The sequence below is a fragment of the Pongo pygmaeus genome, chromosome X (assembly GCF_028885625.2).
Source record: "Pongo pygmaeus isolate AG05252 chromosome X, NHGRI_mPonPyg2-v2.0_pri, whole genome shotgun sequence".
NCBI classification, from domain to species: domain Eukaryota; kingdom Metazoa; phylum Chordata; class Mammalia; order Primates; family Hominidae; genus Pongo; species Pongo pygmaeus.
Window position 1 is genome coordinate 159,858,223 of NC_072396.2, and position 13,357 is coordinate 159,871,579.

At 38.5% G+C, this 13,357-nt stretch overlaps 1 protein-coding gene across 2 annotated transcripts in view; it reads right to left on the reverse strand.

Moving 5' to 3' along the window:
- The window catches only part of F8 (coagulation factor VIII), a 222,926-nt gene that overhangs the window by 135,545 nt on the left and 74,024 nt on the right, over positions 1-13,357 (reverse strand). For both annotated transcript variants that reach the window (XM_054471985.1, XM_054471986.1), the window contains exons 10-12: positions 11,672-11,765; positions 7,571-7,785; positions 4,507-4,657 (exon numbers count right to left, since the gene is read on the reverse strand). In XM_054471985.1, the coding sequence (XP_054327960.1) occupies positions 4,507-4,657; positions 7,571-7,785; positions 11,672-11,765 (460 nt within the window). The remainder of the gene's footprint in view (positions 1-4,506; positions 4,658-7,570; positions 7,786-11,671; positions 11,766-13,357) is intronic.

Below are 13,357 nucleotides of genomic sequence, written 5' to 3' on the forward strand. Positions count from 1 at the left end.
TCCAATTTCTATCCATACTATGTTGCTGGCTGCTGTTCTGTATTTGGTTCTGAGGGCTATCTGATTCTAGAATCATGTATAAAAGCCAATTATAATCTTTAAAATACATTTGTTGTAGTTTTGCCTTTTGACACTCCACATGGATTAAATAGTTACATGTCTTTTGTGAAATATGTACACACTACTTTTGGGTGCTGTACTAGTGGCTAGGGTTGCCATAACAATATACCACAGACTGGGAGGTTTAAATAACAGGAATGTGTTTTCTCACAGTTTTGAACACTAAAATTCCAAGATCAAGGTATTAGCAGGATTCATTTTTACTGACACCTCTCCTTGGCTTGGTCTTTCCTCTGTGAGTATGCATCCCTGGTGTCTCTGTGTGTACACATTTCCTCTTCTTTTTTTTTTTTCAGATGGAGTCTCAGTCTGTCTGCCAGTCTGGAGTGCAGTGGTGTGATCTCCGCTCACTGCAACCTACACCTCCTGGGTTCAAGTGATCTCCTGCCTCAGTCTCCCGAGTAGCTGGGACTACGGGAGCTCGCCACCATGTCCAGCTAATTTTTGTATTTTCAGTAGAGACGGGGTTTCACCATGTTGGCCAGGATGGTCTCCATCTCTTGACCTCGTGATCCGCCCGCCTTGGCCTCCCAAAGTGCTGGGATTACAGGCGTGAGCCACCACGCCTGGCCCACATTTCCTCTTCTTATAAGGACACTAGTCATATTGGATTAGGGCCCATTGTAACAACCTCGTTTTAACTTAATAAACACCTTAAAGACCCTATCTCCAAATACAGTCACATTCTGAAATACTAGTGTTAGGGCTTCAGCATATGAATTCTAGGGGACATGATTCAGGACATAACAGGTATATACTAGGAGTGGATTTCCTGAGTCAATAGGGTATGCCGATGTTTGGCTTTCGATGTTTGGATTTCCTGACCAGAAATTTATGAGAGTTCTCATTACTCTACATCTTTTCCAATACTTGGTATGGACAGTCTTTTTAATTTTAGCCATTCTGGTGTATCTCATTGGTGGTTTTGTTTTTTTAATATCATCCTATCCAGTTTATTCCTTAACTTGCATAATGGTTATCTGAAATCACTGGAATGTAAGCTTCTTCAGGCTTAATTACTAGAATGGCTGATTCTTCTCTATCCAATCTTTTTAAATTTATTTTTTAATTGACAGGGAAAAATAGAATATATTATGATGTACATCACAATGTTTATATATGTATATATTGGAATGGGTAATTTATGAACTGTAGTCACCACAGTGTACAATAGATGTCTTTAATTTATTTCTCTTGTCTAACTGGAATTGTGTGGCAAAGTCTTTATCTCTCTGCATTTCTGAAGGACACATTTTCTAGGTAAAGTTTTCTCAGTACTTGGAATATATCATCCCACCCTCTTCTGACCTGTAAAGTTTCTGCCTTATTGGAATTTCCTTGTATGTGGTTTGCTTCTTTTTTGTTGTTGCTTTCAGGATTCTCTCTTTGTCTTTGATATTTGACAGTTTGATTGTAATGTGTCTTCATATAGTCTTGTTTGAATCTAATCTGACTAGAGATCTTTGAGCTTCTTGTACGTGGATATTTACATCTTTCTCCAGATTTGGAAAGTTTTTGCTATAATTTCCTTAAATACACTTTCTTCCATTTTGTCTGTCTCTTCTCCTAGTTACCCATATCAGAAATTTGGTAATCATCCTTGAATCCTCTTAGTCCTTTACCAAACATAGCTAATTATTTACCAAATCATGTGCATTCTATCTTCTAAACAAATCCTGTACATGTTCCTTTCTCTTCATTCCTACTGCAATTTCCCTATCATTTGTAGGATCCATCTACGAAATAAATCATAAATCCTACAATTTTTTAAAACACAAAATTATAAAACAAACATCTAGGTCATGAAATACAATATTGCTGCTATCCCCACAAAACACATGTGTTTATTCTCAAATGAACTCTTTCTAAGAGGTAGCCACTATCTCGTCTTTTATTATAATCATGTCCTTACTAACCTTTATACTTTTCTTCCTCTGTATCCCTAAACTATATAAGTTAATTTTGCCTATTTTTGAACTTTATGTAAATAATATAATACTGTATATATTCTTTTGACACTTACCATTTTACTAAAAATTGTCTTTGTGATACTTATTCATATTGTTGTGTATAGCTTTATTTTTGTGAATCTTAATTGTCACATGGTATTTCATTGTATGAAAATAGATTATCAATTTTACTGCTAATGGAAATAGGAGTGATTTATGGTTTGGGTCTCTCTCCTCCTGGTCCTTTTTCTTCTTCTTTTCTTATCCCTCTGTCTTAGCATCTTTCTCTGAAGATCCTTCCCTCGTGTCTCTTGGTCTCTGCCTTTGTGTCTCTCCCTGTGCTTTCTCAGACTCTTTTTCTCAACTCCAATCTCTTCTTTCTCAATTCCAGACTCTTACCTCCACCAAAAGCTATATTAGAAATCCCAGAGGAAAAAAATATATATATCATCTTCAGTGAAATTGTTTTCTGGCTCTGCTTATGTCACTATATCTCTCTAGTTTTAATCACCGTCTCCATGAAAATGAGATGGTTTAACTGTCCAGATACTGCGGCAAGTGCACATCCTACTTGGAAAAAGATGTGATGGGAAAGGGAGAAATTATGAATAGAAAAAAATAAAAGAACAAATATCTAGTAAATAGCACAATAAGGAAATTATAAAATGCAATATTCTATCAGGCTGAAGGAATTCTAAACCAAAGCCATGAGGCTGGAGAGAAGAGGGAGAAAAGAAAACGCTCTGTGCCACTAGAATTAAATACTAAGCATTAGACTCTTGCACAAATGTGAAATCTGAATCCTTCGGAAGGAAAGCAATACCCTGAACTAAGTAAAAAATAAAAATGCAACTCAAAGGACTAAACAACCTTAAAATTTTTAGAATAATGGATAGTAAAGGACTTTAACTCTCGAGAATAATATATCACTATTACTAGAAATTCAAGCTAAATATGAGGCTCAACCCAAAGTTAAAGGGCTAAAGCTTTGAGATGAGGGACATAGAATTGTAACATATGCCACATTCTGGTAGGTGAGTATAACCCACATTATAACTTTTCAAGGTTCCCATGTATTTTGTTCAGGATTTTTTTTTTTTTTTTTGAGACAGAGTCTCCCTCTGTTGTCTAGGCTGGAGTGCAGTGGCACGATCTTGGCTCACTGCAGTCTCCGCCTCCTGGGTTCACGCCATTCTCCTGCCTCAGCCTCCCAAGTAGCTGGGACTACAGGCGCCCACCACCATGGCCGGCTAATTTTTTGTATTTTTAGTAGAGACGGGGTTTCACCGTGTTAGCCAGGATGGTCTCAATCTCCTGACCTCGTGATCCGCCTGCCTCGGCCTCCCAAAGTGCTGGGATGACAGGCGTGAGCCACTGTGCCTGGCCTGTTCAGGATTTTTAGTTGCATCCAGTGGGACACACAGGGAAATGTGTGCTCACTCCATCTTAAACATCTTAATAATCAGAATTTCAAAAGGCACATATTGGTTTTGAAAAGACTATACTACTTATCCACTAATATAGCATGAGAACACTCTTTTATCCACAAGCCCACTAGTAATTATAATTTTGGCAGTTTGATGGGTATAAAGTGCTATCCTATTGTTATTCTATTTCACATTTCCCTGTAGGATAGGGCAATTGGAATTTTTTACCACATTTTTGACAATTCAGATTTGTGGGTATATATAAATATATACACATGTGTATGTATGCAATGGGCTGAATTGTGTTCCCCCATCCCAAATTTATACCTTGCAGTCCTAAATCCCAGTACCTCAGTATGTGACTATACTTGGAGATAGTGTTTTTAAATAGGTAGTTAGTTAAAATAAGGTCATTACGATGGGCCCTAGCCCAGCATTACTGGTATCTTTATTAGAAGAGGAGATTAGGACAAAGATATATAAAGGAGAAACCATGTGAAGACAAGGGAGAAAGCCATCTACAAGACAAGGAGAGAAGCCTCAGAAGAAACCAACGTTGCCCACATCCTGATCTCAAGCCTCCAGAGTTGTAAGACAATAGATATCTGCTGGTTAAGCCACCCAGTCTGCAGTACTTTGTTATGGCAGCACTAGAAGACTAATACAATGTATGTATGTGTTTATATATGATTACATAATTATAGAGAAAATATGTCTTAAAATATGTTACCTGGGCATGGAATGGTTGGTGAAAAGATGTAATATAGAAGGAGTAGGGAATTAAAAGGGAGAGGGAAATCAAGTAAATATTGAAAGGAAAAAAAGGTGACTGGATTTTTAAAATATGGGTTATACGATCACATGTATTTGAGTAAAAATTATACATTTATAGGTACCATAATTGTTAAATTTATATGCACATACAATTCATTCATTATCTGGACATCACTTTGATTACATCAATTTTTCTTTATTCACCACCCACTGAACTTAAGTGCTGCTTTACTCACTGTGCATGATGTTGGAGGCTTGGAACTCTGGATCCTCAAGCTGCACTCCAGCTGGATTGGGGAGAAAGCGTTGTATATTCTCTGTGAGGTACCAGCTTCGGTTCTCATCAAATACAGAAAACAGGATGACATTCCTCTTGTCTGACATTATCTGTTAATTACATACATTGAAAGGGGTAAAGAAATGCTACTGATGTTGTCAGGTAGGAGCCAGCAGTCTATGATGAAAGCAATGGCATGCATGTGATATATCTAATCCATTGGTTTAACTCCATTTCCTTTTAGGCATGTACCAGGGCTTGGGAGTTGAGGGTGGGTGCTGTGAGCAGTGAGTATATGCTTACAACAAATGTGTCCCCAGGACAAGAGGGTGACTGATCCCACTGAACTTAGTTTTTTCTGCACCCAAGGCCATATGCTAGCTGATATTTTTGGTACAGTCTGCAGCCTTATTCTCTTCATGTTCAGATTAGAAGATTTAACTCCTTAAAGAACCAAGTGGCTATTCAGTGCCTTTCTTAAGTTAGTTAAGTCAAATGAGATACTGACTTTCCTAAACTTCCATCTAGCAACTGACCTTCCACAAGGCTATAAAAAATTAAAAATAGAAAAACAGAAATCAAATAAGAAAGATAAGGTGAACCACAAAAATGTCAAGCAACACTAATACCTTAAATTTTCTGTTTAAAACATTCAAATTTTTTTCAGAAGAGCATTTTGTATATGAACCAGATTTATGAATTAGTCACTTGCTAATTGGATCTGCTAAGATTTCATGTGTAAACCTCACTAATATGTATAAACTTCATTTTTTATAACCTATAGCTATATAAACCAAAATACTGAAGAGAGGAGATTGGAGAATATAGAATAATATTTCAGTTCTCTTCCCAAAAGTGACGAAAAAACTATAGTTAGGAAAAATCGGTCAGGACAAGTACTTGGCAAAATTTATACTTCTCTGAGTTTATGTGCCATGTGTTTTATTGGCACCAAAGTTCATATACTTTACTCTCTAAACATACGAAATGTTTTCAGACTAGTAGATATCTTATGTATCATAAATATAATCAAATGGACATGTAGTCAAGCCTCAGCAATATGGCACTGAGTTATTCTGGGGCCGAGCAATGAGTTTTTGTGAAGAACTAAGCTTTTCTTGTTCAGAGAATTTAGCTTTACTTTTTAAAGCAGTAGAAATCGTCCAAATTCTAGCCATATTTTGAAATATTTTATATCTTTCCCTATGTTTTGCCCAAAAGTATTTATTAAGCTTTTTTTTTTTTTTTTTTTTTTTTTTTTTTGAGACAGGGTGTTGCTTTGTCACCCAGGCTCACTGCAGCCTCGACCTCCTGGGCTCAAGCTATCTTCCCACCTCAGCCTCCTGAGTAGGTGGAACTACAGGCACACACCACCATGCCCGGCTAATTTTTTTTTTTTTTTTTTTGTAGAGACAAGGTCTTACTATTTTGCCCAGGATGGTCTTGAAATCCTGAGTTCAAGCAATCCTTCTGCCTCAGCCTCCCAAAGTGCTGAGATTACAGGCGTGAGCCACCGCACATAGCCTATTGAGCTCTTACTAAGTGCCATGCACTGTGCTATATTGTGGGAACCAGCCCCAATATTTCAATGTAGGTTCTTTTCTATTTTCCCTAAGTGTCAGCCAGTCTGGGAAATAAAGAGAAAGAGTACCAAAGAGAGAAATTTTACAGCTGGGTCTCCAGGGGTGACATCACATGTCGGCAGGTTCTGTGATGCCCCCGAGCTGCAAAACCAGCAAGTTTTTATTAGCGATTTTCAAAGGGGAGGGAGTGTACGAATAGGGTGTGGGTCACAGAGATCACGTGCTTCAAAGGCAATAAAATATCACAAGGCAAATGGGGACAGAGCAAGATCACAAGGCCAGGGTGAAATTAGAATTACTAATGAGGTTCCATGTCCCGCTGTGCACGCATTGTCATTGATAAACATCTTAACAGGAAACAGGGTTCAAGAGCAGAGAACCGCTCTGACTAGAATTCGCCAGGCTGGAATTTCCTAATCCTAGCAAGCCTGGGGGCGCTGCAGGAGACCAGGGCATATTTTATCCCTTATCTTCAACTGCATAAGACAAACACTCCCAGAGCAGCCATTTTAGAGGCCTCCCCCTGGGAATGCATTCTTTTCCCAGGGCTGTTCCTTGCTGAGAAAAAGAATTCAGTGATATTTCTCCTATTCACTTTTGCAAGAAGAGAAATATGAGTCTGTTCTGCCCAGCCTCGCAGGCAGTCAGACTTTATGGTTATCTCCCTTGTTCCCTGAAAATCACTGTTATCCTGTTCTTTTCAAGGTGCCCAGATTTCATATTGTTCAAACACACATGCTTTACAAACAATTTGTGCAGATAACGAAATCATCACAGGGTCTTGAGGCAACATACATCCTCAGCTTATGAAGATGACGGGATTAAGAGATTAAAGTAAAGACAGGCATAGGAAATTATAAGAGTATTGATTGGGGAAGTGATAAATGTCCATGAAATCTTCACAATTTATGTTCAGAGACTGCAGTAAAGGCAGGCATAAGAAATTATAAAAGTATTAATTTGGGGAACTAATAAATGTCCATGAAATCTTCACAATTTATGTTCTTCTGCCGTGGCTTCAGCTGGTCCCTCCATTCGGGGTCCCTGACTTCCTGCAACAGTGCTACATGCTGCAGACATGTTAATTTTGAGGTACTTTTGAGTCACCCATAATGAGATGCCCATGGAAGAAATCTAGGCTGTAGATATAAATTTGTGGGTCATCTGAAAATAGGTGGTAATTGGACATATAAAAATGGGGAGGATCAGCTAGAGAAAGCTAAAGCCCAGAATGGGAATGTGTACTATAGGAAAAATCTAGGGCCTACATTCTATGGCCTATCCATCCAGCAGGCACGTTTACTACACGAAACTCAAATTCAGTGAAAGCTAAGCTCATTTCTTTTACTGACCTATATTGCAAACCATTATATTTTCTTCAGATTATAAGGGGACATACACTGAGAATGAAACCCAGCACTTGGAAAGGCAAGAACTCACCTGGTTTCCTCTTTGATCTACAGATTCTTTGTAGCAGATGAGGAGAGGGCCAATGAGTCCTGAAGCTAGATCTCTCTCCATATTAATGAAACTAGAGTAATAGCGGGTCAGGCACCGAGGATCTGATTTAGTTGGCCCATCTTCTACAGTCACTGTCCATTTATATTTGAATATTTCTCCTGGAAGAACTGGAAAATCCTTCAAATGTTTTACACCTACCCACAAGCAAAACCAGAAATAGCTCAATTAGAGTACAACAAGCCACATATTGGTAATCATGTTGTTGCTGCAAGGGTTCTACAAATCTGTATGTACATATGAAGTTTCTGAGCAAGTGGAAGCTAAAGTCACACCTGTTATAATTTTAAGATTCAAACAATTTTTTTAAAAAAGTAAAAAGCTGTAATTGATTATCCAGTTGACTGTGAAAGTGTCAGGCCTGAATATATGCCAAAGAGCTTGGCATTGGAGTTTTAAGATGTAGTCTCTGACTTCTGTGAGGAAAGGGAGCAAGAACTGAGATCTGCCCTCAGGGTAATGGGACATCAGGACAAGAACCGATTTTAGTAATTAAGTCTCATTTTAGGTATGTTTAATACCTGAAGATCCAATCTAAATCAAAATTTTAATTTTATATTCATTCTAAGCTCTTCCTCACCTCAGTAAGTTATGCCTGACCTATGGTTATAGGACCCATAGAAAGGGAATGGTGTTGAGGTCAGGAGTTCGAGAGCAGCCTGGTCAACATGGTGAAACGCCATCTCTACTAAAAATACAAAAATTAGCCAGGTGTGGTGGCAGGCACTTGTAATCCCAGCTACTTGGGAGGCTGAGGCATGAGAATCGCTTGAACCTGGGAGGCAGAGGTTGCAGTGAGCCGATATCATGCCAATGCACTCCAGCCTGGGGGATAGAGTGAAACTCTGTCTCCAAAAAAAAAAAAAAAAAAGAAGAAGAAAGAAAGGGAATGGTGTAGTATGTTCTTTCAATATTTCTGAGCCTTCTCTTCCCTTTTCCAGGAGCTGGGGGTGAGGGAGGGTAGGTAATAGAAGAAAGGGCAAACAGACTCTTGTTTAACAGGTCCTGCTGCTCTATCTTTGACAACACTATTTGGTCATCAATGTTCTCTGTGTGGGAGGTGCCCAAATGCTGGTCTTTTCATAGGACACATGTATGGTTTCTTTAGAGTTACCATGGGGACCTCAGCATTACATAGTTCCATGACATGAGAGATGTTTCTTTCAGCTATCCTTCTGCAACTCTCCTCTCCCCATCAGCTCTTCTTACTTTCAGTGATATATCCAAGACTCTACTGGTTCTGCTATCCCCTCAGCCTGCCTAACTGCCTTCTTGGGCAGAATATCTTCAAAAGGGATAAAGCCCAGCTACTTTCAACAGTATTCACTTGTTACAGAATAAACTCATGTCAAACAGCAGAAAAGTAAACTGCTCTACTCTTGCCCTCTCTTCTTGCCCACTATTATGGGCATTACAGCCTTCAAAATTCTCCATGGAAAAATCAGGTTACCAGTAACTATCCACGTATGCCTCCAAATTTCAGGATACACATTCAAAATCTCCCCAGAACTCTGTCACTATGCCCTTCTTCCATAAAGAAATGCAAATAAAGAATTCTTATCGGCAATAATGAATATTAGAAAACAGGGGAAGGAATTTTTTTTTGAGATGCAGTCTTGCTCTGTTGCCCAGGCTGGAGTGCAGTGGTGTGATCTCGGCTCACTGCAACTTCACCTCCCAGTTTCAAGCAATTCTCCTGCTTCAGCCTCCTGAGTAGCTGGGATTACAGGAACACGCCACAATGCCCGGCTATTTTTTTTTGTATTTTTAGTAGAGATGGGTTTTCACCATGTTGGCCAGGCTGGTCTTGAACTCCTGACCTCAAGTGATCTGCCCGCCTCAGCCTCCCAAAGTGCTGGGATTACAGGCGTGAGCCACCACACCCAGCGGGAAAATTTTTATAACCAGTCTGTCTGCCCATCGTGTGATACTGAAGGATTCAGAAAGTTCACCCTCTATGTACCACATATTTAGAAATTACTTGAGACTATACTTCCAGAAAAACAAAAGAAGAAATCAAAAAATAGAAATGTACAAGAGAAAAGAAGTTAATGCTATTCACTACAAGAATGTCTTTAAGAAGAAAAAGATTTGGTTCCAGCACTTTGGGAGGCTGAGGCAGGCAGATCGCTTGAGCTCAGGAGTTTGAGACCAGCCTGGGCAACAAGTTAACACTCCATTTCTACAAAAAATAAAAAAAATAAAAAAAAATTAGCTGGGCATGGTAGTGTGCGCCTGTGGTCCCAACTACTCAGGAGGCTGAGGTGGGAGGATAGCCTGAGCCTGGGAGGCAGAGGTTGCAGTGAGCCAAGATCGTGCCACTGTACTCCAGCCTGAGTGACAGAGCGAGACGCTGTCTCAAAAAAAAAAAATAAAAGATTTGGATAGTAAGCAATAAATAGAATGATTAAGAAGCTGAAAGGCCTAAGAAATAGGGTTGAAGAAGCCTACATTTCTTTTCCTAATAAAAGAAAACAAAGTCTTACTTCAGGATACACCTTTGTGTTGGGAACATTCCAAATCCTCTCATCTAGCTATTTGAAAATATATGTCATTGTTGACTACAGTCACCCCACAGTGCTATAGAACATTAGGACTTATGCCTCCTATCTAGCTGGAATTTTGCATCCATTAACCAATGTCTCCCTATTTCCCCCCCCTCCCCTCTTTAGCCTCTAGTAACCACTATTTTATCTCTACTTCTATGAGATCAACTTTTTTCCTTCCACATATTATTTTTTTATCTTAATAGTAAAATTCACTTGAGCTGTAGAAAAGAGAGCAATCATAGCATATTACCTAGTTCTGCAGTTAACATTTATAAAAAGAAACTTGCATACTAAAATAATACAAATGCTGTTTTTTAATTTTTTAAGCTTTAGAGAAAATATATAGACAAAGCAAGGAAGAGTTATTTCAAATTACAGTGCAAAATGTAAATGTTATCAAGTTTAGTTTTGTAAAAGTAAAGGAATGGCTAGCAGCAGTAGAGAAAAGAAAGGTTTGGGGAAAGGAAAAGTGAGGGGTACAGTTTTTAATATCCTTAATTTATGAAGTATGGAGTCAAAAGTAGTTTCAATCCATGATTGGAAAATATCTTACTAAAAGTTGATGTTTAGTATATTTTTAAAGTTCTAATGATAGCCAATCCAACTGAAAACACTGATAAAACTGAAACAACTTGAATGGAAAAAAACACAAAACAAAGTAAGTATATAATGTCTAAAGTTGAAAAACAAAGAGTTAGCAGTATAAGTAACTTTTTAGAGATGTAGAGATAACCACCAAAAATCAAAAACAGAAATTCTTAAAAATGGATGCCTCTAGGGAGGCAGCCCTTTTGTAGTTTTAAGCATACACATCTATTATTTTGATAAATATTCATCCAAAATTAAATAATAGAAAGAATATACATAACATCCAATCTACTAAAAGAAAAAATAAATCTTTAAACAGCAAACAATATAGTAAATAAAAACTGGAGTTGTGAACTATTTAGAAATGAATATGCGAAGAACCTTGAAAATATCAAACTAGATACCAAAAGTGAGAGTGAAACCCTGTCGAGAGAGAGAGAGAGAGAGAGAGAGAGAGAGCAAGGAAGAGCAATAACATGGAAGCTGCAGCAAAGAATCCGGAAAATATCAAACTAGATACCAAAAGTGTGGAATGTAGCTGAAAACTGTACTCAGAAAAAAAAATTATCTTAAGTGCCAGAAGAAACAGCTTCAAGGTTTTAGGGCATTTACAGTAGTTGCAGTGGAAAGGTGCCAATCTAATTGGCTGTGCAATATTTGAGCATCACCACTAGGTAATAGGAAAAACATGTCAGGCGACTCTTCACGAATTTACATGAAACATCACCTGAGGATTCCTATAATTGATTTTTATAACTTTAGACTGGAGCTTGAGGTCCGGTCAACAGCTGGAGAAAGGACCAACATAATTTTAGTTGTTACTGATGATATTTATCTCATCTGTATCTACAGGTAAAAAAGAGCTATAAATCGAGGGAATATTTACCTTTTGGTAATCTCCTTGAATACAAAGGACGGACATCAGTGATTCCGTGAGGGTAGATGTTATATGGTCTGCTTGCTTGATTCTTAAATATAATCTGAAAGTATAAGTGAGATCTAAGATCAAATCCTAAAACAACTAGGATCAACAAGAAAACTGTGGTCTAACTCCAGATAAATAAAAGCGGCCTCTATCTACATTACAGTAATTTGAGGCTAGATAAAACTCAAAATATTTGGTCTTTTCATGAAATTGTCCCTTGGCATGCATGGAGGATTGGTTCCAGGACCCCCGCAGATACCACAATCTGTGATGCTCAAGTCTCTTACTCAAAATGATGTAGTATTTGCATATAACCTATGCACATCCTCTCATGTACTTTAACTCATCTCTAGATTTCTTACAGTACATAATATAACATAAATGCTATGTAAATAGTTGTTTTACCATATTGTTTCTTTGTATTATTATTTATTGTTGTATTATTATCTTTTATTGTTTTGGGGTTGTTTTTTGAATACTTTCAATCAGTGGTTGTTTGAATATGAGACTAGAAACCCAGTGATACTGAAAAATAAAAATAAAATCTTAAGCATCCCCAAACGACTGAAGAGACCCCTTCCTCGGCCAAGGAGACCCCAGAGATGGCTTAAAAACTGAGTTTCTGACCATGATGGGATGGGAGATCAGGCATGCCTTGTTACATTCCCTCCCTCCCTAATCTGCCGTTAGACTTTCTTTCTTAAGGGTTAAACATAAACCAGTCCTTTCTAAAGACGTGGTGGGTTCCCCTCCCTTTGTGCAGTTTTGACATAACAACTGACCAGCATTCCTTCCTGATGAGAGACCACTGACCATGGACTGGCTCTGGCCAGTTTACAGAGGCTGCCTCTGTGTCCTCTGTTTCATCTTTTGACTTATACAGCCTAATTTTCATGCATCTAAATGTTAAGTCTCCACCCCAAAGTGAATATGGAATGTATGTAACATGTATGGTTGCAGGTGCCCCATCATAAATATTCACAGCTCCTCCTGGAACCTGTTAAATATGTATACTTAGCCAACTCATTCAGCATAAATTCCTATCTCATCCTTCCTTCTTCAAAGTGCTTGCTTCCAGTTGCTGCCAGAGGCTACACTTCCCAGCCTGCAACCCTTTCCATTCCAAATTTGCAAACTTAGGATTCTTCAGTTGACAATGTGGAGGGCTGACAGTACTTAGGTTTCTCTCTAAAGGCCCCTTTCCACTTCTTTAAAAATTGTTTCAATTGCTTCAGGAAGTATTCTCTGCACCTTCTCACACTAATTGAAATTTGGATGTCTGGTGAGGACACTGCTTCCTCTCAGCCTTTATCACTATTTGGGCATAAAATTCACTGATAATAGAGAAAGAGACATTTTTCAGGAGATTAAATCTTCAGTGAATGAGCAGGCATGACCAAGAGGACAGTTGATTACAGTATTAAGCAAGGGTAGCAGATGGTATTGCCTGATTGCACCAGCTTTAAAAGAAAACAAAGGCCTAGGTGTAGTGGCTCATGCCAGCACTTTGGGAGGCTGAGGCAGTAGGATCGTTTGAGCCCAGGATTTCAAGACCAGCCTGTGTAACACAGTGAGACCTCATCTCTACAAAAAATAAAAAAATTAGCTAGGCATGGTGGTGCATGCCTGTAGTCCCAGCTACTTGGG